Here is a 25,724-nt window from a genome sequence, read left to right on the forward strand (position 1 = left end):
TTTTTTATCTTAACCCTCTAATCTTTCATTGAGTGTTTTACTACACACACCCATTCCTCCCCAATAAAAAAAATGTAACCCCAGCCTCAGCCTCTCTAACCCATTTCATTCCAAAGGAGAAAGAAGATTTTTTTTGTGTTTGGTTTTTTTTTCCTTTCAATGGGGAGTTATTCTTTTTCCAACTTCTAAGCCTCAGCACTTAGGAAGGCATAAAATGTGTGTGTTTGAGGTTGTTTGTGGTACCTCTATATTTTTGACTGTAACCAAAGGTTATAGTTTCCTGTAGGTTTCCTGTACTTGTGTGGCCCTGAGAAAGGGATTATTTGAAGACTGGAAAAAATCCAGAATTGTATTTGTGCTCCGGGTTGTCTAGACCCTGAATTTTCACTGGCTGTATTTTCACTGTATTTCACCCTAAATTTTCACTGTATTTCACCCTGAATTTTCACTGTACTAAGCAAAAGGATTTGAACCCTAAGAACATGCTTCAGAAGTTGGGAAAAGAGGCTGTGCCAAGTGGGGAGAGCTTAGAGATACAAATCTACCTGATCGCTGACTTCTCAGTTCAGTGGCAAAATGGTTTAACTTCTTAAAGTAAAACTCAAGTGAATTTTGGGAAGAAAAAAATATTTTAAATAAAAAAGGGAAGGGTTAGGGGATTTTTTTAAATATCAAAGTACTGTGTTATGACGACTTCTGTTTGGAAAAAAGTTATGTGAACTTAATCTGAATGTTTTGTAAGCCCAGCTTGCTTTTCCCATTACAGGATGGAGAGTGAATAGCAGGCTGAGGCTTTCTTGAAGGCAGGCTAGATAATTATTTGTATTGAGACATGGAAGGCTAAATAGAGTTTAGCAGGGCAGCTTCATCAGTCCTCTGACTGAGTTGACAAAAACTGCTTCTTTTTTACCCCAAACCCACATTTATCTGAAAGGCAGTAAGTCCATGAGAGGCTTCCTGGTGCTTGCAGTTATTTGAAAGCAAACAAACCAACCAAATTCTTCAAAGAACACTCACACATCAAAAGTTTGAGGCAGGAGTTTGGAATTTGGCAGGAAGAGTCATGAATTTCCTTGTCTTCAGGAAAAGCATTATTAAAAATTCCTGAAAAAGTGTTTCTAGCCTTGTGTACTGGGGCCAACAGAGCTTGCTGGTAAAATTACACAATCTTTTTCCCCATGATGATATGCTTTTGTTACCACTTCTTATGTAAGGGCTCCTTTAACGTACTGTTACTGTTTGTTTAAACAGTAATATGGTGACATCCGATTTATTTTTCTCTCTAGATCTATTGTAATGTACTCTTAAGTGCTTGGTTCAACATGCAGAAGCAAAAAAACCCCAGTTTTCAACAAAATGCCTGTTATGCACAGGCTGTCTAAATTTCATTAACAACATAGTTTACTTGTGTAATCTTTGAAGGTAGCAATCTCATAATGGTGCATGTTATTATAAACTATATTATTAGCAGTGACTCTTGTATTTGAAGATGAATGCTATACTGTACAATTTCTACTCTAATAATTTCTTCTCTTCTCATTGTTTCTTTAGAGTTATTGATTTTGCTTGCCTTTCTTATGTGAACTTGTGCTTCTGCTTCTGTGCTGGCACTGGCTCTTGTCTGAAGCCACTGGGAGTTACTGCAGGAAAGCAGGACACTTCCATGTACACCCTCACAAGATCAATTTTAAACTTAAACTGCCTTGGATGTAGTGTAGTTGAGTGACACTGCAAGCAACACTGATGGTGGAAAGTGGAGGAGTAGGGTTACCCTTTGACGTGGGTGTTAGATGATGTGTATTTCACATCTGGGATGTAAAACTGTGGTGTAAAAATTACACCAAGTGGGTTACCATTTTGGTTTCTGTTCGTTCATTGCATAGATCAAGGGAAGTGTCTCAGTGCCTCCTAAAATTATCCCCCTTCTCTGTCATTCCAGTGGGCTGCCTTCTGGCATTTTTGGCAAGAAGTATTTGGGCATGCTGTAATAAGAAATGTGAAGACATTGCTGGTGGGAACATCTAAATGTGTCTTAGGAAAAAATATTAATAGAAATAGAGGTATTTGAGCAAGGAAACGGCCCCTCAAAAATATGTTTACTCAAAAGTGATGGATTCTGCCATTTTCCCCCTATAGATTTGAATAGGCCGAGCACACACAAAATCTCTTTAGATAATCATTAATATGTAACCTTTATACTAAATTGTATCAGTTTTTCCTTTGATGATAGTATTCAAGTGCTGACAGAAAGCTTAACATCAGTGAAATGGGATACCTGAGGAAGAACTTTGGAGAATGCCTTGCAAGTCTGAAGGGGAAGGTTTTCTGTTCACCTCTGTCCCCTGTGCATTTGTAAGGGTCTTGCCTCGATAAATGTGTGAGCTGCTTTCCTTCCTTTCTTATCCCACCTTCTCCCAGGGCCCCAGGGGGCTGCTGGGCAACTAAAGTTGGGGGAGAACAGTGCAAGGTGGTGTGGGGTAGGAGCAGCCTCAAGCAAGTGATCTGGCATGTAGCCACAGACAGCTTGCAGGTGCTTGACCATCATACTTAAAAATGTGCACAGGTACTACATGGCAGTGAACTGTACTGGGAATGCTAATGGTATCTCAGGTGCCAGGTGAGCAGGTATATTTCAGAGAAATGGGGAGGGCTGGGAAGGTCAACTGTACATGACTCACCTCTTACATGCTTGAAGTTTCTGTAATTGCTATTAAATAAAACTGTAGATGCTTGGAAACCAAAGCTATTGCAGCTCTTCCTCTCACCTGAAGGTACTTCATATTTCAGTATGCTTCTGATACAGTGGTGTGTACAGATCATTGCATTATGGAGCACCATACAGTTTTGAATTCTTCCTCGCGATAACACCATCCCAACAGCACGACACATTTTTCTCTGTCATTTAAAAGGCATGCAGGAAAGCTGGTGATAAAAATTTGTGTTGGTTCTGTCTGGTTATAATGTGTCTTCCAAAATAAAGCATACAAAAGAGTTCCGTGACAGGGAAGAATGCTGTCTGGATGAATTTTTTTTTAGCTTTCAAGTTTTATAGATATATAGAGCTAGTGAGGTGTAAATATGTGTTAGTTGTTTTCTTCTCTCTCTCTTTTTTTTTTTAATATTTATTTATTTATGTATGTTTGCTTCACTGAATTCTATTAAAATATTCTAGTTTTGTTGCAGTGTTTGAATTTTTTGAGTTTGATTATAAATACGTCACTGTAACTTTTGTCCATCAGAATGTATCTGTGCTTGGTTTGTTTAGGCAGTAAACTGAACGTGAGCATGAGTATAGCATCAACAGATATAACAACAATGCAAATGCAAAAATCTTCACAATCTCAGTTTACTGGAACTTTAAGTTCAGACTTAAAATTAAATAAAAATAAAAATAATCCAAGTACCTTAGAAAATAAATATATTCCCATTACACGTTACCTAACTGTAAGAGAAAATTCTGGAGTCTCTAAAATAATGTTTTGTCATTCAGTCACTATTTCTGTAATCTCCAGTTTTATTCCTTCTCATCACTGACAGCATGTGGATGTGCATGCGGAATTCAGTATCATCAAATATCCCATTGCAAAACCTTGTAGAGTTAAGTATAATTCTTTCTTGGGAAGTACCAATTTTGAAGAAGGCATTCAATTTTGTTCTCAACCTGCTGGTTCCTGACAATGAAGTAGATAAAATATTTCTTTCCAACAATAATCACAACATTGAGACCTCAAGGGAATTACTGATACATGTGGATAATGAAGTCATTGTGATCAAGTCTTTGCCTGAGATATTTCTATAGCTGACTCATTTATCCTGACTGATTTTTTTTTTTTAAGAGTTGAATGTCTTCTCATTACAGGCACCTCTTTTTCTTACATTTATTCATTTATCCTCTAGGAATGTACTGCTTAAATGTCATTAACACAATGAAGTCTTTTTGACAAACTGTGTCATACTTTTCTAATTGATTCCCAGAGTAACATGGCCTACTATCATTCAGAAAATAGGCATGTGTTCTGTTCATAAATTGTGCAGAGGGATGACATGGTCCGATTTTTAGATAGACCTTTCTTTTTTTTTTTTTTTTTGCATGTAAGCTGGGTATGTTCTTAACCTTGTTTATGGTTTCTGCTGACAATGCTAAACCTGTGCACTGCTCTTTATTTTAAAGGAAGATGATAAAATGAATGTGGTGGTGTTTCAAATCAAGGTGAATAAAATGCCATGGTGATGCATAGGATATAACATCACTATGCAGAAGTTAGCAGTTTTCGCTGTTGAAATAATTCCTATTTCAGCACTTCAGGTGGTCAGTAACTGCCACGTCACTTAAATTAGATATATTTTAGCTGCATGAGCTTTCAGACTTTTTTGTACCTACTGCACAGACTTGCTATATTAGGTGCTCAAAGCTAAATCAGTAGCTTGAAGTGAGCTTGTGACATACTACCCTTGTTTGCAGACCCCAAATTAGAGATATTATGGTGAAATATGTCAGTACCCTACCTAAGCCAGCATTGTGAGCTCACTGTTCAATTTGCCATTTCTGTTTGTTGCTGTTTTTTTCTCCAGTGACTGGTTCTCTAGGTAGTTACCTGAATTTCACTGTTACAGATATTTTGAATGTTTATTTAAAATTGATTCTTTCAGTTTCCCCATTCCATATAATAAAAGACAATGAAAATGGTCTTGCAAACTCCCTAAAGTGAGTTGGATAAATCACTCGATACGACCTGGTCATTAAGCTATTGCTTAGAATGAGTTCATTGTTCCAGACAACTAACTCTAGTAATTAAAATGTAACATTTTGTAGATATTGTATCTCAACCTCATGACTAGCAACTAGTGCCAGATACTGTGCAGTTGTGATAAATTCTGTTTTAAAGTCACAGAAATAATGTTTCTGGAGTCACAGAAAGTAAGTTTGCATAAGCATAATTAAAATGAAAAAAAAAAAAGAGCTGAAGAAAAATCTTTGTGGCAGAATACTACATCACAAGCTGCTCAAGGTTCTCCTTGCAGCCACCATCACTTATGGTCATAGGACAGCAGCTAAGTTTGAATTAGCTTTTAAATGTTTTTTTTGTTTTGGTTTGGGGTTTTTGTTTTGTTTTACTTTGTTTTTTAAATACAGAGGCAGCTTGTAGCTATATGGAACACTGAACTATAAAAATCTACCGATTTCTACATAAAATTATTACATAGTGTAATATGTCTAAGTCATTTCTTTGCTGATAAAGTTTTTACTGCCTTCTCTTCAGTATACTTTTGGAAGGAGGTGTTGTTAACTTGCATGAGCTGCAGGAACCCACCATAAATGCTTTCTCCAAGTTATCTGTAGAAGACGAAGATGGGAGCAATAGAAACTTTTCTATCAGGAAAAAATTACCAATGTAGAAAAATAAAACACCTGTTAAAATGAGTTCAACTTGATGAGCAGAGAGACACTTTTGACCACTGGGTAAAAAAAACCTGAAACAAATAAATATATTGCAAAAATGGTAAATGAGTTTATGAACTTATAGAGAAGCCAAGCAAGGGCTTTGGAAAATATTAATTAAATGATCAAGGCTTGTGAGAACTTTAAAGGGCTTGCAGCTGGTGGGTTTTTTATTGTATGAATCTATAACCAGCATTTGGTTTTGGGGTAGTGGACGTGATTCTAAAACTCCTCTCAGGTCTTTGTGAGTTGAGTGTTACAGCTGGTTTAAGGAAGCGTGCCCTCCTCCAGCCTCTGCAACATGCACTGCCTGCAGTCAAGCTCATCCTGATGAAACCTGGTTTTGGCTGCTGCTGTGCCTCACACTGATGTTCCCACCAAAGTGGGAACAGGACCAAGCATGGCTAAGGTCATGGAAGCTGATGCCCAACTGGTGGTCCGTAATTGGTACAATCTACCCAACTGAGGGGGTAGGAAGTTAGTGGACAAAAGTATAACCTCTGAGGAAAAAAAAAAAAAGCCTGAGAGCAGGCTGCAAACAGCAGAGACTGTTGTAGCAGCTGCTTCTTGTGCCAGCCCCTCCCTTTTCCATGGGCAACGCTATAGCAATTGAAGACTTGCTTATGCACCCCCTCCTTTATTCTGATGTTTTTCAGATGCATCACATCTTTGGGGCAGGAGTAATTTATGTAACTGATGTAGAGTATGTCTGGCTGGGAATAAGCTTTACACTTGCTCGTCTCCTTTGCCACAAGAATAAGGTGGGCTGCTCAGGTGAGAAAGTCAAGTACCACTACATGGTGTGCAAGCAAGAATCCTGTGAGCTAAGTCCCTAATAACAGCATTTCTCACTTAAGGCTGCGTGTGTGTCTGCAGCTTTGAATTCGGTAGTTAGTATTGTCCTGATGTAATTTGGTTTATTGAACTTCCGACTTGATTGGTCGTTGGAAGGTCTTGGAGCAATGTAGATCTAGAGGTGTGTTTTTAATAATGCAGGAAAAGAAAATATGCTGCTTTTTTTTGGTTGTTTGTTTGCTGGGTCTGTTTTTATTTTGATTTCCTTCTTTTCAGAAGCTGAGTACAGTGCTCAACTCCCATTATTAAACTGTTCACAGTGTGTTGGGGAATCTATTTAATGGATAGTCTGTTGGGCTTTTTTTATTTGTCTTCCATGTGTTATACAGGAAAACCATTAAGGACCAAACTACTCACTGGAGATGGCATTTATAGGGTGATAGATTGAGCCGTGAGTGTAGTCTGTCATGCACAGAGAGAGAAAACTTGAGTTCTTGTTGGAAATTTAAAAATAAACTGCAGAGAAATTCTGTGACTTTAAGGTTCATAATATCTTCGCTATTCATCAGATCTGTGCTTTCATGTTGGGATCCCTCAGTCCTCTGCATTAACCTGTGTTTTAACTGAGTAGAATAATTTCTCATCAGGCAAGTACTGCTTTCTGTAATACTTTTCCACTTACTTGGCAAAGTCCCCTGTTTGTGTTAATACAGCTGTTATTGGTGCTGAGGAGTGGCAGGTCTTGTCAGGCTGCTGTCAGCATAGAAGATAGTCAGGTGTCCTTTCAAGCAAGCCGAGTCCAAAATAAACCTATTTGTCTTAAATTCTTCCTAAAAATTTTGAAGAGTTTAATAGATATTTCTAGTCTATATTAAAGATATGCCACGTGTGGAATGATTTTTTCCAAAAATTAAAAACCTCATTGTTTGTGCTAAAAGCCTCCATGGTTTGTTTTTATCTTCAAACTTTTCATAGCTCATTTTGTTACCACCTTCACAATCGCATAATTTCTTTCAGTTGTATTTCTTTGGAGCCTTACATATTAGAATCATCTTCTATTTTTTTCCCTCCAATATATAATTTATAAGAAGACATCCAACTTTGATGGACAACACTCAGACAGAGAATGCAGAATTTCCTACAGTATTACCAGTTATTGATCTTCAGTTACTATTTGCATTGGTACATTTGTGGCTTAATACTGTATTTGAATTTAGCTTTCAGTCACTGCTTCTTGCTAATTCTTTTTTTCCATTGTATTAACCAGCTTTTAAGACCAAGAATTTTGTTTTCCTGGTAGTACTTGACTGCCATAATTCTTTCTGCTAAATCTCATACATTTTCTCCAAGTCTTAAACAAATATTTCTACTCCTTCAGGTTTTCAATATTTTTTAGAAGGTATGAATCCCTAAAGCAGTATGTAACCTTCCAGTACAGGAAGAGTACTGATGCAGTGTAGGTGTTGCAAGGGATTGGCAGCCTGCTTCCCCATGCTCTTCAGGCCCTGTGACATGGGTCTTCTGATGCAGCTGTTTATTCTAGTCATAGGTGCCTAAATATCACAGTACATTTAATATACAATGTCATATACATACTGATGTGAGCATAATGTACTGCTAGTAGCTCAGCAGAATAGAAACTTTGTACTGATGAAATGTCAGTCTTAATTTTTTATTACCTTAGCTGTGGGCATTTTATGTCAAAACCAGATCTGACCAAATACTGAAACATGCTATGCAATGAAAATGCTTTCATTTATTTAATGTCTTGCAAATGGTATTTTCCCATAGTGGTATTTTCCCATAGTCTTTCAGAGATGTTAGTGGCTATGAAAACCGGAAGAGGTTTCATCAGATTTAACACCTTCAGGGACTGGCTAAAAATATAGTCAGAAAATGAATCAGTATTTAAACTAGTTACATTAGAAAAGGAATCTTAAATTTTGTGCTAAGCAAAGGGAGAAATGAAACTCACCATGCAGGGTCTTTGTTCAAATGTTTAGTGTATCTTAAATACCTATTGAAATTGTGGTTCTACTGAAGAGCTAAACCATCCATGGGTTGAAATATTTTTTCATAAAATATTGTTTAGAACTTTCTGGCTCTTCATAGAGTTTCATGGCTGAAAAAAGGGGAACTGAGCTCAAGGAAAATTGCTTGCAAGGACTACTGTGTGCCTTAACCACATCTGCTCATAATAATTGAGGGAGATGTGTTCTTTTTTGGTAGAAATAAACAGTACAGTTCTCCAGTTTAGTTGAAGTTATCAGGGCATTGTGAGGGTGGAGGGAGGTCACCGTGCTGCCCCACCTGGCTTCAGGTGTGGGTGACTGGAAGCCACAAAATGCATCTGAGTAGGGCCCATCTGCCTGCAAAGTGCCTCAGCAGGGCCAGGCAGGACGATGGCTGTTGTGGTGGGCACCTTGTGAGTAGCTTCCTGCAATGCTACCTCTGAGCCAGGCTCTGAACATCTAAGCCATCACCTGTCTTGGCTGAAGCTGAGTTTCTGTGTTGTTTGTAAGCCAGAACAAACTTCTGAGAGGGTGATTTTCTTGGGCTTCCCTTTCACACATCTCCTTTTATTTTTCATGCCTCATATAAGAGGTTTTTAATTTTTGGCAGACTGTCTTCTCAGGGCATTCTGAAACTGTGTTACTTACTACAGGTGGACCCAGATTACTGGGGTAAAAAGCCAGAGGATAAAATTACTTGAAAGTTGTAAACTGTGTTTTAAAACCCACTGAAAGAAGAGTGTGGTTGATGCATGTGATATTTGCTATGGGAATGGCAACCAAAACATTATTAATGGTTTTGTTCTGTCTTTTTAGTTATCAATGGTGATTTTTAAACCATTAAAAGTTCAGGTTGCTGTATATACAAAAAGAAATTATGTGATTTCAAATTATAATTGGAGATGTGGTTGTAGAATAACAAATGAGAATAATTAATAGAAAGTTAATTGGGTAACATAAGAAAAGTTTATCCTGGTATATTGGGATTGCATGCTTCAGTTGATACTTAGTGTACTTTTGGGATTTCTGGTTGCACCTCACCTCTGGTTCTGATAATATATTGTATTATGAAGAATATTAATAATGTTGCAGAACAATTACTGGTTCATTTGCTAACTGATTAAAATTCATGCATAATTTATTTGAACTGGAAGAGACTTTATAAATAAGTCTCCTTGGCCTCAAGAGCTTAAAAATGAAATGTGTATGCTAATATAAGAATGTGCTTTACTTCTTAACATAAAAACTTAATAGGCAATGGTATATTAGTCTCATTAATGTGAGGTTTTATTTGTGATAATTGTGCTCTTAATCAAAGTGTATACTTCTAAACATAGCCATATGTTTTAGAAGTTTTATAACTTGGAGTCGGTAATGCATCATGCTCATCAACGATTATGTTTTTTTTCTGTAATATATACTGACCTTAGAATACATTAGTTTGACATTTAATATATTAGTTCCACAGCAAATAAACCACCCTCATTAAGCCCAGCTGCATTTCTGAGCTTTGATGCAGGTAGTGATCTAAATAAATTCATATGCACATTTCTTGCCAAAACAAGATAAAATGTTAATAATTAATTGAGATATTTTCTACAGCTTTGTATATCCTAAAGCATAAATGGAAACACCTTGGAGCATTCACCTTTTCAGTCCAGGAGGAGAAAATCAGCTCCCATTACTTCTGCTATGGCATGGCCACAGATTCCTTGGTCTCCAAACATAGTGCTTTGAGACGCAACTAATTTAGAAAAAAGTCTGCAAGAAATCCTTTTTTGCCAAAATGTGGGAAACTTGGTTACTTATATAGCAAATATAAATACACTGTTCAGAGCAAGCTCTGGCATCTGGAAGGAAACTTTACTGTTGGATATAGAGAATAAGGCAGAACCAGAGACTCGTTAGCTGAAGTTCACCATGCAGTGCAGATGGGATGTCAAAGGAGGTTCACCCCCCCCCCCCCATGAACTCTGTCATTGACACTGGTGGGATCATTCCTAGCAGGCAGAATATGTACAATTCTTCTGTGTCTCTGTTTCTGTTGTGGAGAGGGTGGGGGGAATGGTGATGAGAAGGGTTCCCCTCTAAGGAAATCTTGTGGTCTGGGGCTAAATGTTATTTTTAGTGTACTGGCCATGAGATCCCCTCTAACTGCTCAGAGATGCTGCACTGTTAGTTCTGCATCACTGCTATGTGAAACCCCTGTGTGCACTGAATTTAGCATTGTTGCCTAATTAACTGAAACAAATTAGTTGAAATATGAGCCATCTGGAATGAAAATGAACCTTCCATGTTTATCAGTGGATTCATTTTATTAGAAAAGTACATGTTGCTTGTGATTTGTTTTTTAAAAAAAATCATGCTGAGGCAGTGTTTCTATGTTAACATTTATCAGGGTAGGGGGGATCGCTCCTTCCCATTTGGTTACTTTTTTCACTTTGCAGCTGCATTGAAATATTTAGGCAAGCAGAAGCTGATGAGAACAGGGAAAGACAAAAGGCAGCACATACTGTTTTAATTTCAAAATCAGTAGTAAGTTACTAAAGACTCAAGTTGTTGCCATATGTCTTTATTTTGTCATTCTCCTGGCGTTTTTGCTCAAGTCTGAGTACTCTGAATGCCTGTAATAGGCATCTGTCTCTTTTACTCTAACTGCATCTGGTGGGTTTCAAGTTAACTGCAGTGATACTAGTTTTTAAGAATGTTCTGTGCAGAGTTAGTGTATCACCTATTGCAACTCTTTCTAAAAGGAAAGTACAAATGTAGTTTCAGTCAATAAAAGAAAATCTCAAGTTACTGCCATAGTAAATTATATAAATGAGCATTTTTTTCAGAGAGAAATGTTAAGAAGCAGCAATATATAAATCAGATAGGATTTCGTGGTCCCTAGCTGAGATTTTTAAATGGAAAAAATAGCATTAAGCAGATGCCAGCGGTGCACCACTCACTTCCATCAGCTGAAATTCTTCTCAGCTCTTCTCCTTTGATGTTGGTTTGAATATGCTTTTGAATTTTGGAATCTTTGCTGGCCAAAATCTGACAACTTTCTATGTAAAGAGTCCTCGTCTTTGTGGTTTTTCCAGCTTTTGTTTTATCACTGGCTTATTTTTTGTCTCCCCTGCAGAGCCACCTCGGCCAATAGCACCCCCGCAGCTGCTGGGCGTTGGGCCTACATACTTGCTCATTCAGTTGAATGCCAACTCCATCATCGGGGACGGACCCATTATCCTGAAAGAAGTGGAATACCGAATGACGTCTGGGACTTGGACCGAAACCCATGCTGTCAATGCACCAACATACAAGCTCTGGCACCTGGACCCTGACACTGAATATGAGATTCGAGTCCTGCTCACCAGACCAGGGGAAGGTGGGACTGGGCAACCAGGACCACCGCTCATCACCAGGACCAAATGTGCTGGTGAGTGCTGCTTTGAAAAAATGAACAAAACCTCAAAACTGTCTATTAATCGGTTTAATCCATTGGCAGGCTTGTTAGCTTCAATTAATTTGTAGCAGAACTTAAGGATTCCCTTCACACCCAAAGGCTCTCCAAGTTTCTGGGCCAATAAGGATTAGCTGCTTTGCTCAGTCATTGTCTAGGTTGCTGTTTGCTAACCCTGGGAGGGTAGGTTAGGAGATGGGACTTTAGAAAACTAAGGAAGCATTTTGTTTCTCCTTGTGCAAGGAAGGAGATCTTGTGATTTCTGGAAAGTACAGACCACCTTGTTTTTTCACCTTTATATTTTCACTTACATTTTAAATAAACTTACACATAAGAGAACTTGCATGGTAAAAAAAAGATATGTTTAAGAAATAAAATTGTATTAAAAAATGTAGTGTACCTCTGCATAATTTGTCTTTTCCGAAGCAGTTACAAATGGCCTGCCAGAATCTCTAAGAACTAGAATACAAATACTAAAATCCCTAGTCATGACCACTCCCAAAGGAAGTGGTCACAGCTCTCAGGCACATGGTGTCATTCTTGGGGCTGTCCTGTGCATGGCTGGGGGTTGGACTGAATGATTCTTGTGGGTCCCTTCCAACTCAAGATATTCTATTGTCATCATCATCATCATGAAAAATGAAGATATTCTATTATACTCTAAATCATAAAATACAATTGCAAATATTAATAGAGTATTTTCTCCATCACCAAAATCATGTGCTCCTGAGCCCTGAAGTCTGCTTCTTGTTTCTTAGAGTGCCCCTGCGTGGCCAGCACCAAGAAGATTAAGCACAGCGAACTTGTGTTATATGCTGTTCCTTCTAAAGATACTTAAAGTTATTTTAATCTCAGCTTTCATAAGGAGAAAGATAATACCTATATCTCATACTTGTCGGGAAGAAAAATCAGGTTTGAATCTCAGACTGGGAGACAAATAAGCATAACTTAAATTGTGGGTTTTCTTTCCCCTTAATCTCAGGACTTCTGGGGCCTGACAGTATTTTAAAGTTGCAACTATATTAGATTTAGCAAAGAGTGCGGAAAACCATCTATTCAAAATTGCATTAAAGTAATCAGAAGGAAAAGCTGCAGTTTCAGGTTTCTGTGTGTCAGGTATATGTGTGCAAATGTGAATAAGAAATATAAATGAAATAGTTTTTTCACAAGTTTGTGAAATATCTCAGTGGGACACCTCTTTCATGCATGACCACTCATTTTGTTTACCTAAGAAAGAGTGTCAGGATCTAGATTAGAAGCCAGAACTTCAGCGGACTGGGTCAATAGGCATGAAACCCAGGAAATTAGACAGTCTTTTTTGAAACTGGACATAGTACTGTCAGAAGCTAAGGCAAGCAACTGGAGACTGAACTGAAGCATCTTTTGGAGTTTGTGATCTTATTTATAATTTAGGCTGTCTTTCTAGTGAAGTAAAAAGCTCTGTGTGTCCATCTCAGTTAAGGTGACAGTTGCTGAGATCTGAGTAAGGTTAAAGCATTGGTTAATTGCACTGAATTGGTTTAGACATTCTTCTGAAAAAGTAGGAATTGGGAACAGCCTCTGTTTTAAAGAGGCTGAGCAGAGACTAACATATCCAGACGTTCAGGTTCTTTTCCTAGCACTTAAAAAATGTAATTTCATTTACCCAGGTTGTGACAGACAAAAGCTTTTTAATAGGAAAGAAAAAGAAAGGAAGTAATTATTTATGTGACATATTTTTAGAAACCAGTTAGGGGAAACAATGTTTTGGGTGTGATTATATTTTTAATTTATTTTTAGCATAATGCTCACATATAAGGCTCCAAAATCTAGTCTGTACTGACAAAATTTTTTAATTCTATATAATCCACTATGAAATGAAGCAGATAAAAAGATACTTGAGCAGAAAAATCTGAACCTGTGACAACATTAATAATAATGAAAGTGTTTACCTCACACTAAGACTGATTCTTCTTATTCTATCAAAGTGAAGGCAAATAAATGTTATTACTAGCTAGTTGCAGTTGGAAGACGGTGAGTCAGCAAGGGCTTGTGAAGACTGAAGGATTGTGCCCACCATCAGGGATGAGTCAGGGGCAGAACTGACTTGAACAACAGGTCACCCTTCTGCGTCCTCACCTGTCTGGAAAATGAGACAGACCTTCCTTTTCTGCAGTGTTTTCCCAAGGCTTCTGATAGATAACTGCAAGCCCCAATCAGTATGATTTTTTTATTTTTATACATTTTGCTTGTTAAAGGCAAACTATAAACATAAAAATTAGTCTTTTGCGAAGAGAAGATTTATAAGAAAAGGTAAAGGTAATAATGGAATAGCTCACCCTGCAGTCTCTGCTGCTGCCAGTATTGTACAAGTGAGTGGCAGGTGATTTACTGTGCTATATTAGATGACATCTCTGCAGCAATATCTTCTTTCTGGAGATCCTTCAATTATTCCTAATTCTTGTTTCTGACAAGATCACTTTTTTTCCAGACAGATACTCTCTTTTCTGTCAATGTTCTTTGTCAATTTTGTCTTTCCATTGGTTTTATACATTTTAGTTCAAATTCTGAAACAAGTTATAATTGTTTATCTGCTCAGTGTCAGATGGAGTGGTGGGAAATAAATAAATTTTCAACATGAAGTTTTGACTGCTCTCTATACAGATTAAAAAGCATACATTAGTGAATGTTGATCTGATGAGACTGTAAATATTAAAGTTTACATTCGGAGTAGCAGCAAAAGCTGCTACTGAAAAAATAATCAGGATAGGTTAGTATTCTGCTCTCTGTTTGTTTAATACTTAAGCAAATATTAACATTGTTTTCAAATGAAGATTAAAATATTTTTCTCCACAATTCATTCAGTATTTATAATTTCATTATATTTCTTAATAACATCTTATTGATCACTTGGCCTGTGCTTTGCAGGGGGTCTATCTTACTCCTTAGTGATTTGACTGATGATTGTACATATCTCATTGCCATACATGCACATTATTATTAGGTATTTAGATAATTTTCACTCTTCCTCATAGCAAAACTATGCTATGCTTTGCTATGCTAGCAAAATGGTGACTCGTTTACTAAATGTTTCCGCTAATGCTAAACAAAATTGTTCTTTAATGAAGGGATAATTCTTCCACTAGTTAAGTCCTCTGACAGCCTGTTTGTCTACCTGGCATTTCCCAGGTAATCTTTCTTGTGCTGAAGCTCAGTGAATGCATTTTCCTAGATGTGTTGTTTTATCAGTCTGCAATTAAAGATAGTGCTGAGCAATCAAATATATGAAACCACTGAGTGTTTTTAAATGGCTGAAGTCTAAAACATGTGAAACAAAGCACTATTTTCTGACATTATCCTCCCTAGCAGCCAGGCCTATGCTTTGTGTTTTCCTTTTCTAAGCACCACTGATGATGGTACTGGGCGCTGTGTTCCCAGCTGCTGATGCTGAAGGCTCCTGCCTCCCCATCAGTCCTCATGGGGCGCCTGAAATTTATTTCATTATGACTACACTTCCTGCCTGGTGTCATTGCTCACGTTATTCACTTTTTAAGGATTTTAACATCAAAAAAAAAACCGCAGAAGGGTAACACTTGAATCAGAAGTAATCCTTACGGCTGTTTTCTGTGGCTTTGGAGTGTGTCATCCTTCTGAGAGTATCCTCTGAGTTGTGATTGTCTTTCCTTGGGGAGGGTGTGTGTGTAGAAAATATGTGGTAATATAAAATTGTGCACTTAGCCTACTTCTTCAACTGTAAGCTAGAAGTTATTCTGTTACATTGGCTGCTGCTTCTGAGTAACAACTCACAGCTCAGTTTTATGATTAACTGATATTTTAGTAGCAAAGGAGGTCAATAGTTCAGCCTGTCCAGAGCTTAATATATGTATACAGTGCAATTGCTCGCTCTTATTTTACTGAAGTTCAGTGCAAGGGTGTGATTTTTCAGAAAAACATGAAGAATTGTAGAGGAATTGGAGAAAGAGTCCTTTGTGTTTTCATTTTTTTCCAAATGACTTGATTTTAGTAAACCGTTGCTTGTATGATTTGATTTTGATAACAGAATGAGTAAGGGCGTTGGGGGAGGGAAGCTTTATGGCTTTAGCAGGGATAGAAATGGAAAAATATATATCAATATAATAATAATAATAATTATAATAATAATAATTATTATTATTATTTCATTGTTCAAAATAATTATCCATCACAGAGACCTGCTATTGGTAACCGTCAGCCTCAAGGTACAATAGCGGAGATGCTGGTTCAGGGATGCAGTGCTGGTGTATGATTGCTGCAGTTGAAGTTTTGGGAACTTTACTCTCTGCTGCCTTTTTCAAGCACCGAATGTTTGTGTGCAGTTTCCTCATATATTAATTTTGAAAACAGTGTACACAGAATGCAGAATTCTGCTGAATTCTCCTCTAGCAAACAAAAAAACCAAAACATGGGGAAACGTTGAAAAACAAAAGCAAGCTTAAGGGCTTTTGTTCATTGTCTGGGGATTTATAAGAGAGGGACCACAGTGATTGAGAAAGTGACCTTGCAGGGCCATTTGGAGGACTAAAATATTGTCGCGGTTACATAAAAATTGTAATTTATTTTGAAAATGAGTTCAGTGAAAGGGACATTGCAGTATAGAATCTGCATGTGCTGATGCGGGATTTGTGCAGTGCTACTTCAGTAGGTGTTGTTTGCCTTTTACACTTGCAGAGCGAAGGCAGAGTGTTCAGAGTACGGATCTGGATTTATGGGCTTTGTTGTGTGCTGTACATGAGAATTTAGGATGTTGGTATGTGAGGCAATGGACTTGTAAAATTGGGTACAGTCAACATCACAGGAGGGTTCTGGAAAATATGGCACTGAATGGATAAGCTGTGCTCTTCATTTGTGTCCCCTGCAGTAGAGCATCTTCAATTATTTAAATCTTTGAAAGCTAATAAAAATACAGAATTTTTAATTTATAGAATGTAATTTTCAAACATTTAATTTTATTTTTTTTAAATCGAACAGAGAGAAATATTTACCTTTACAGAAAAGCTTCAAACAGAATTTTTACTTTATTTCTCTCAAAATAGGTCTTGTTTGGGACTTACCCTATAGCTTCAAGAGGAGCTTAAACACATTTTGAGCATTTAAATTCCATGTTTTTATTACTCATGGTTTTGTTTTTTTACAATTTGAACACTTTTTAAGAATAAACTAAAGATGAACAGCTTGAAACTAAATGAATATGATACTTTTAAAAATTATTTTATGTTTGTCATTCCAGAACGGCCTACATTACACCAATATTTATAACTTGTTGTTGTTTTTACAATTGTGTTTGGCACTCGTGACTGTTTCTGGGCTTTTGGCCAGGTAGTAATTGGAAACATTTAAGATCTCACTATCAGATTCTAAAGCACCAGAGTCGTGTCCCGTATAGGCTTACCACTTGGCTATGATATGGGGGGGCAGAGTAGGTAGGTATTTGAACAATGGAAAAGGTCTGGACTAAGGAACTTCATCATGTTCCCTTTAAGACTGAATACTAGAATTGTTACTGAGAAAGCATTCTGTAGGAGAGCTATCTGATTTGGACCATCATCTGGCACATGTAACCATACTCTGATTATTGTGCTGCATGCCACTGTTGAGATACCCATGCCGCATATAGAATCCTAATGATGCTTATTTTCAGAAGAAAGGACTGTAGTGCAGCTGACTTACCTAGCAAGTGAGCGAGCAGCCTGCCCAGCCAAATTCTTGTCAGATTGTGTAAATTAAGCATGGTATCTACTTTTCCAAAAGAGTACAATGCTGATGACTCAGTTGAATTGGCAGTAAACTGCAAGTTCATACGCTGACCTCCCCTAAATTAGTTTTCAACTTTTTTTGTTTACTATGTTCAGCCTTGCTTAGTATCATTTATTTGTTACTTGCAGCTGCAAGTTCCCTCTGTGCTAACTGGAAACTTTCTTTCTGTGACATTTTGAGTTCCATGTTATCCAATGAGACATGGGTTTTCTGAATTCTCTCCTTCTTCATTTTTGGGATAAACTTTGTTCATGGCTAGTTTTATATAGTATAGTATCGTATTCATCAGTGAATCACACTTATGCTCTTCACTTGGAGTTAGGATAGCAGGGTGGTGGGCTCATCTAGCATGGCTACCCACATTTCAAAGCCTCTGTTGTGTGCAGTGACCTCTTCCTTTACCTTCTTTCTGAGTTCTCTACCAGTGGGCAGTGGAGGATGAGTTATCTACAGTAAGACATGGTTATGGTCATTGGCACTTGACATGCTGGTCAGTCAAGGCTTCAGTTCAGTCACCAAGTTGAGGGAAGTACTTCAGTTAAAGTTACTGGCTCTCTTGGTGAAGGGCACTAGGTCAGGATACCACTTCACTGCATAATAGAGGTGGGGGGAAGAAAAGGAGCAGCTGCCACCACCACACAGAGCTTCCCTGTCTGTCAAGCAATTGCTCCATCTCCTGTCTCATCTTGGTTTGTTTGGCATCTTTTCCTAGAGCAGAGCATGCCATAGCACTGAGACTGTTGTGATTTATCCGAAGTGCATGTAACTAGTCAATAGATCACACTTCCGAGAGGAGCACTGTCTGTGGCAAGAAAATGTATTGCAGTACATTAATCCACAGTGCCCATTCTAGCTGTAAAAGAATGGATGTGGGCAATAATTCATATTGCAGCACTTGAAAGTGCTATGAGTGCACCTGGGCCAGATAACTCACAGCCTGATTATAGCCTCTTCGGAGGAAATTCACAGTTTTTTGGTCTGCATTTGCTTCCAAAAAACACGACTGCAGGTTGAGATAATATTTCCCTTTCAGAAGACTGGAACTCTTTTTTTTGAACTGTGACTTTTATTTTTAATTTCAGCTGAAATAAATAATTTTTTTAATATGATTCATTAGTGTGTTTGATACTTTAATTTAGTTTGCTTTCCTAATTAAGGTCTCTCAGCTGTTCAGGAATGCAATATTAATTTTATAGTGTTTGAGAATTGATAAGTACGTAAATAGAACAAAATTTTATAGGACTGGCTTTTATTGTATTTTCATTTATCAGTCTCTGAAAAATTAATTGGAAAATTCTAGTAAGGTTTTGAGAGTTGCTCTTGTCATGGCAGCAATGACGTGTTTTGAAAGCACACTGATTTTTCACTGTTATTTTGGCACTATTGACACAGTAGTGTTGGGTTGGATAGGGAAGGCTGTGAGTAGCAGGAGCGGTGATGTGGAAGGGTGAAAGAGGAAAGGAGTACCAGCAGCATGTGCTGAGGCGATGGATATTAATGCGATTTCTCAAATGTGTTCGATACTTTTTCTCTCTCCCTCATGTCTCTCTCCAAAGCCACTACAGAGAGATATCATGTCATTCTTCCCAAAAGCCGTGGTTCTTATTGGCATAAATTATTTGGGCTTTATTCTGCTAGATAAATCTTTATTTTTCATTTAATTCTTGTTTCCTTTTTTATTTTTTCAACTTTGTTTCATTTTAATAGTGAGCAGCATAATTCTTTTCACCTAATTTGACCCTAGACTGTATGAGGGAGAGCTGAGTGAATTTTACTGTCTTCATTTTATTTCTCAGTAAATTTTCTTGCTGGTGCTGAGAGGAGGAATGAACCAGATGAAGCTTTTGTATGGAATGATAATGAAATAGCTTCCATTATAACAAGGAATTGAGGAGCATATTAAGCAGCAGCTGATGTCAAGTTACACCTCAGGTGATCAGTAGGTCCAGAAACCTAAAATGACTTGTCAAGACTCTTAATGTTACATGGTTTTGTTTACTGTTTGCAAATAAAAATCTGGAGCAATCCTGGAAAGTTCCAGATGACTTGAAAACAGACATTAAAAATACTGACACGAAGGCTTAGGATCACCCAATTAATTAAAAGAATGTCATCTTGACTATAATTCTGAACAGAATAATAAACAGCCAATACTAGGGTTGATTAATGAAGAATTAAGGAAGTAATGTAATTAGAGACAGTCAACAGGTTTATAGAATACTCATCTTGTCAAAATAACTTGATTTTTAAAAAATTAAATTACAGATCTGGTTAATAAAGGCGATATTGTTCTTCACTAATGCATTTAATTTGATATAAAACATTCTGATTAAGAAACCAGAATAAAATCAACTCAATGGAGAAGAACTAGCTTATATATCTAAAACCATTTTTATGGATTAATTGAATAAACATTTCTATTTGGGTCCTATCAGGAACCGTTCTGTGTAATTTGTAAAGAAAATGTAACTATGATAGAGTGAGTAAATTACAGAAGATTGTGCAACTAGTAGAGGAAAAGTCACTTGAATAAAGAATTGAGTTACTAATTTACAGTGGTTTGAAATTAGTGATGCTAATCTATGTTTCAAGTAGACCAGCTGCAGTACAATAAAAACAAAGTAGACCATATGTACAGAGAGGGAAAAGAAACCTAAGACTGTTAGGGCTGTCACTTGGGCACTGGAAATAAAAGAGGTCCTCTAGTCCTTGGCTTGTAAACCAGAGCAAAATTTCCCACTTAGTATTGGAGAATGTTTTAAAGCTTTTGAAAATACATATTTGAAATTGTTTACCAAATTGGTTTTCTGACCAAGTCCTTTATCCCTATCTCTCTCCAACCCCTCTTCAAATCAGTATAGCATCCTACTCTATAGAATTAAAGGTATGGTGTTGTCCAAGAGGTTGTTGTCAGGAGGATTAGGAAACCAAAATAAAAAAAAAGTATGGCAAGAAGTTAAAATCTGGAAAGAAAATCTTGTTGTTTATGTGTGATATGACCAGAATTAATTCTGGGGTAGAAATGTAGACATGATTTAGGCAATGATTTCTTATGCGGTTGAAATTTATTTTCCTTGTTTCACATCTCCAACCCATATACAAAAACCTTCCATTCCTTTGTATACTAATATTTTTTCATTTCAGGTTACCTTTGAAAACTATGTCATTTTATGCATTTTGTTTTTTCAGGACATTAATTGGTGAAAGCTATTTCATTACTCTTGGAAATGACATGCTTAATTATCATTTAGATAAAATTTCAGGTACTATAATGGTACCATAAGTATACATTTTGCAGTTTATTACCTTTATTTTAGAGAGATTGTGCTCAATGCAAGGGACTGTTGAAAATATATTTGACAATGTACCTTCTTTTGTCTGCAAAGTGAACTCTAACAGTTAGGCTGAAATGTCAGAGCACAAGCATCCACTGGGAATATGATGTGCTATATTCACAGTTCACAACTTGTAGCATCTTAGATAATTACAAACAAACTAGTTGAATAGCACCATGTTTCCTTAAAGTAATGACCTTCAAAGGCAGCACAGAACTGTTATTCAAGAAACCTGCTTTCTGCTGTGACCTCTGATGTCATCTTTGACAAATCAGTTCACTTTGTGTCTCATTGTCATTTTGTCATTTGGAAAACAGGATTGGCTGTGCATGTTTCCCCAGAAATTTCTCCCATGTTTATTTACCTCAAGAGGTAAATAAGAGCAAGCACTTTTATTGTACTGGCTGCATTGAGATCTTGGACTTATGTGTTTGAATACTTTCCAAAGATAAATAATAATGATTATCTTATATAATGAAGATCATATATTAGAGATGAAATTTTTATTCATTCAGTGACAAATTTTATTACTGATGTAGTTTTTGGGGTTGTGTTGGCAGACCCTTTCCTTGAAAATAAAGTACAACTGTTCTACATTGAGCTCTTAGTGTGACCAACAGTTCTTTGTGTCTGTCCATGCAGAGTCTATTTCTGGTGTTGACTTGATATAGTAAGGGATGGCTGGGGAGTGTGGAAAGATGCAGCAATCATACTGTATAGAAATCAGTGAAGATCAATTTATTCCTGAACTTTGTGGGTTTTTTTTTTTTGTTTTTGTTTTTGGCTTAGCCCTTTTCTATTATCCTTTCAATAGCCATAGTTAGGGATCATGAAAGTTGAGCATGATCTTTTTTCCTGTGTCTCCCACTTTACCTCAAAGACTTCTTAGGTTGCTATTACCAAGTTTTCTTTTCTTTTTTTTTTTTTTTAACACAACCATACCTCCTGCTTCATCCTCAGCTATTCCTCCACTTCAACCTTGAAACATAATTTAAAAGTTAAGAGCAAATGTGGTTGCTTCTGTCCAAACAAAGAATGAGACAACTAATAATATGTTGTAGAAATTATTCATATTGGGTAATATGCTTTTAAGTTTGCAGTTCATATGGTGATGAATATAGTATAAGAACCTATACAGAAAAGAAACAAGTAAAAAGTTTTATAGATGTGACTTATCTTGCCTAGCAGTAACTGGAAAAGATGGTGGATGCATACTTGAATCACAAGTTGAGATGGTAGACATTTTTCATTGTCACTTTACTAATATGCTTATTCAGAACCTATTCCCATAGTATACAATGAGAAAAAATATGTACAACAATATTGTGTAGAAATCAATAAACCATGATGTTTATGCCTTACTGTGAATTATTTAGTCCTGAATTTACAAGTCGTCACGTGCCTTAAATAAAGTCAGTTCACAAATTTAAGGTTTTTTTCTCCTGTGTTAATTTGATCTGGTCCCACTGTGGGGAAAAAGTGCTATCACTCTTCAATATTGCTTTCACAAATCAGCTTACTGTCTCTGTGTTTAAGAAAGGATTTGGAAGTTTAAGGTGGGAATTCTGAGTCTGTGATGACTGTCAGTGATTTAAAGATCTCTTGGAAATAGATATCCCATGTTGTGCAGGTTCTGTGGAAGCCGTACTCTTTCAGTGGACTCTGAAAGTTTGCCTTGTGGACACACTCAAATTAGAAAATGTCAGATGCTTCTGTTATGTGCTTTATTGTCCTAAAACTAATCTCTTGGACACTTTACATATTTTCTCTGTAGACATATGTGCCAATGTGAGCTTTTCCACCTTTCAAGAGCAGCCAGTAGTTCTGTGTAAGGCTGTTGGGTATGACGGGCAGGCTTCTTTTCTCCTGTTTAGACCATAACGCAGGCCAGGAAACAAATGTGTAGCAATTGTAGTAAAGAACAACTGCAAAATAACTTGTAGTACTTACAATCTGTTTTTTTCAGCCTTGGATTGCAAAAAAATCTGCCTTTAAATATCCTACTGTTACTCTCACCAGTCTTTCTGTGTTTCATGCTATGCTTTACTCCATCTAATGTGGACTTGTAGTGTGGGTTAAATATAGCACTGACAGCTCACGAAGAAACTATTTTGCTTCTGGTGCTGAAGGTCTGTTTTTTGGATCAGGGTTTGCTGAGTTGTTTTCTGCACAGAACAGTTGCTGGTGAGAGAAAATGGGGTACTCAAAGCACTGCAACTTCTGTCTTAGAAGTTCCTCTCAGTTAATATGAAAGTCATTGTATATGCTTTTTTGTTGTTGTTGTTTGAAATTCTAATAATTGGATCCATCTCTTTGAATTTAGCCATTTTAGGAGTAGTCTCCCTTATGGTGAACAAGAACAGAAAGGAGGACATGGGCCTGGGCTGCTGCAGAGGAAGATGCCTTGACAGTGCGGGAGTCTGAGCACCCTTACAGACAGGCAGCATTCAGAAGCAGAGCTCTAACACAGTGCCCAGCCTTTAATATTTTAATTTCTGCAAGTGAAATGTGACTTTTCATCCTTGGTAAAGTGAGTGTCTGGCTATTTAGCAAGGGACAAAGCATAATGCCATCATTGGAGAGACGTAATGTCAACTTGGACAGGTGATATTTAAGGAGCCTGAAGAGAGAAATGACCTGGCAGCGTAACAAGACATATCACAAGTGACTGTCTCAGAAAGAATGAGAACAAGACAGACAATTTCCATTACTTCTCAGTGTTAAGGTACCAGCATTATCCCCTAAACAACCACACGCTCCAAGCAATAATCATGCACTGTCTTTTTCTGTGCTAATATGAAAGTGGAATTCAATCTCTTTGACACATATTGCTTCAACTCCTGTCTTGTCAAGTTGTTTCTCTGCTGGAGCTCAGCTGATATACAGTGAATGGGCTTTGTACACTGACTGAAATGGGGAAATAATTATCCAGGTTCCCTTGATGCTGGCCACAGAGGTGCCTAGAATATGCTCGAAGAGAGGCTTTTTTTCTGGTAGACCAGAAGTTGTTACCAGTTAGGAAAACAGTGAAACCACAAGCAGCTCTTCAAACTGGCTCTTTTTCCAGTCTGATCCAAGTAACCTGTTAGCTGTGTACTAATTCCCATAATAGCTTGGAGAGAGGCAATTGCTCTTTTTCCACTGTCTTCCTAGCAATGTATAGTGTGTGTGCACATGTTGGGTTTTATGGCAGGATTTTGTGCTTCCTTTTTTTTTTTTTAGTAGCAAATAGAGAGGCTCGACATCTTTTGTATCACATACTGCCTGTCAATGACAATATCTACCATCATTTGCAAGACAAATTTGTTAAAGGGTTAGGATAACTGGATTTTTTTTTAGATTTACAGAGCAAATTGAGGATACTTTTTCTACAGTGTAACTGCAACAGCACAGAAAACTGATAAACTACCCTAGCATGTGCTTAATCAAATGGTAGGTTGTAAAACTCATATTACAACAAACATGAGTAGCTTACAGGCCAGGCAAACCTTTCAGGATGTAGTCTGATGAATGCCTAGTAGACCATGTACTTCTATGTACAAAATGTGTGTGACACCTCATGCAGCAAGACACCAATGCTACTGCACTTACTTTTTCCTAAAATTGTCAGTAAAGTGTATTCTTTGATATGCCTTTTCTGACCTAGTTTGATTATCTCCTTGTATACAAGGAGTACAGGATAAATATATACATAGTTGTATTTATTGCTTTTTTTAGCCTGTACCACCTACATTAGTTGACATTGTATTTTTATATATAGATTTTTCCATCTTGCCTTAAGGAAAATATTATCATAATGCATATGCATAAGGAAATTAAGATTGTTACTGATATCTCAAAGGTGGCATTTCTCAACTTTTAAATACTTTATTTTGCTCTTTTACTGTAGTATAGCTTTTGTGCATATAATTTGCTATAAACAACAGTAGACAAGAATATCCTTCAAATTCTTTCATTTAAAAGTTTCTGCTGGCAGTTAGAGAAAAAGAAAATTAATAAAAAATGTGTTTTGACATTTAAAAGAGAATTATTTCCCTTAAATTTCATAAAAGATGCAAACACCTAAATTGTTTCAGTTTGCACATTTTAGAGCATTGCTATGACATTTCTTAGCGAAATTAAAGCAGGTTTCTCTGTAGCAAGTTTCACCTTTGTTTCATAAACTAAATTGGATTAGAAGAAGTAACCCTCCAACTCTCGAGAAGGCTACATAGAATTGTTTGTTATCTGTATGTATGTCTTTCCCCGTCCATTTAGATCTTGGATATAAAGGCAGATATGACCAAGTTTGGTTTCCTGTGACTTATTGTCTTTGGACTTGCACAGTCAGGTTTTTGTTGCTGGTTTTGTGGTGTTCATGGAGCATCTCTGAATCAATTTGTTTGTAGCATTCTGTGACCTCTGGATTTGTACTGGTGGTGCTACTGTGTGTGTGCCAACAGTTAACAGACTGTATCCTCTGTAGCTGCTGGCCCTCAGGCCTTTTGCTTTGTCTGAAGGATCCTTCTGCTCTCTTGACAGTTACACAAGGACAGAGAAAATCCCAAAAGTGCTAAAGCCAGCATTTGCTTACCAAAGCCCATCCTCCCCATCCTCTAGTATGTCAGCATCAGCCGAAGTCCTTATACAAGAGGATAGCATTTCCTATTTTAAAATAAAAGTAGGGGAGAGCAATAGAGGTCTTGAAATGCACTCTGCTATCTTGGATTTTCTTAGGAATTAACTAGTTCGTAGACTTTACTATCACAATAGTTAATAATGCTCTCCTCTCCCAGCTGTGTCTAGGCCATGTAGTTCAGCTCATGTTGTCTGGAAGGTGGCGGACTCTGTTTCTTCCTCCATGAGGCCACTAACATTCAGAGGCAGTTCCTGGCTTCCCATGTCCTCCAGGGGAAGATAGAGTACATCTTCCTATGGTCTTAAGG

General features: G+C 37.2%; 1 protein-coding gene across 8 annotated transcripts in view; it reads left to right on the forward strand.

The window, feature by feature from the left end:
* The window catches only part of PTPRK (protein tyrosine phosphatase receptor type K), a 395,313-nt gene that overhangs the window by 213,824 nt on the left and 155,765 nt on the right, over positions 1-25,724 (forward strand). For all 8 annotated transcript variants that reach the window (XM_051792097.1, XM_051792099.1, XM_051792101.1 and 5 more), the window contains exon 7: positions 11,375-11,668. In XM_051792097.1, coding sequence (XP_051648057.1) covers positions 11,375-11,668 — 294 coding nt within the window. The remainder of the gene's footprint in view (positions 1-11,374; positions 11,669-25,724) is intronic.

The sequence above is a fragment of the Manacus candei genome, unplaced genomic scaffold (genome assembly GCF_025592945.1).
Source record: "Manacus candei isolate 608988 ecotype Guabito, Panama unplaced genomic scaffold, ASM2559294v1 h1tg000034l, whole genome shotgun sequence".
NCBI classification, from domain to species: domain Eukaryota; kingdom Metazoa; phylum Chordata; class Aves; order Passeriformes; family Pipridae; genus Manacus; species Manacus candei.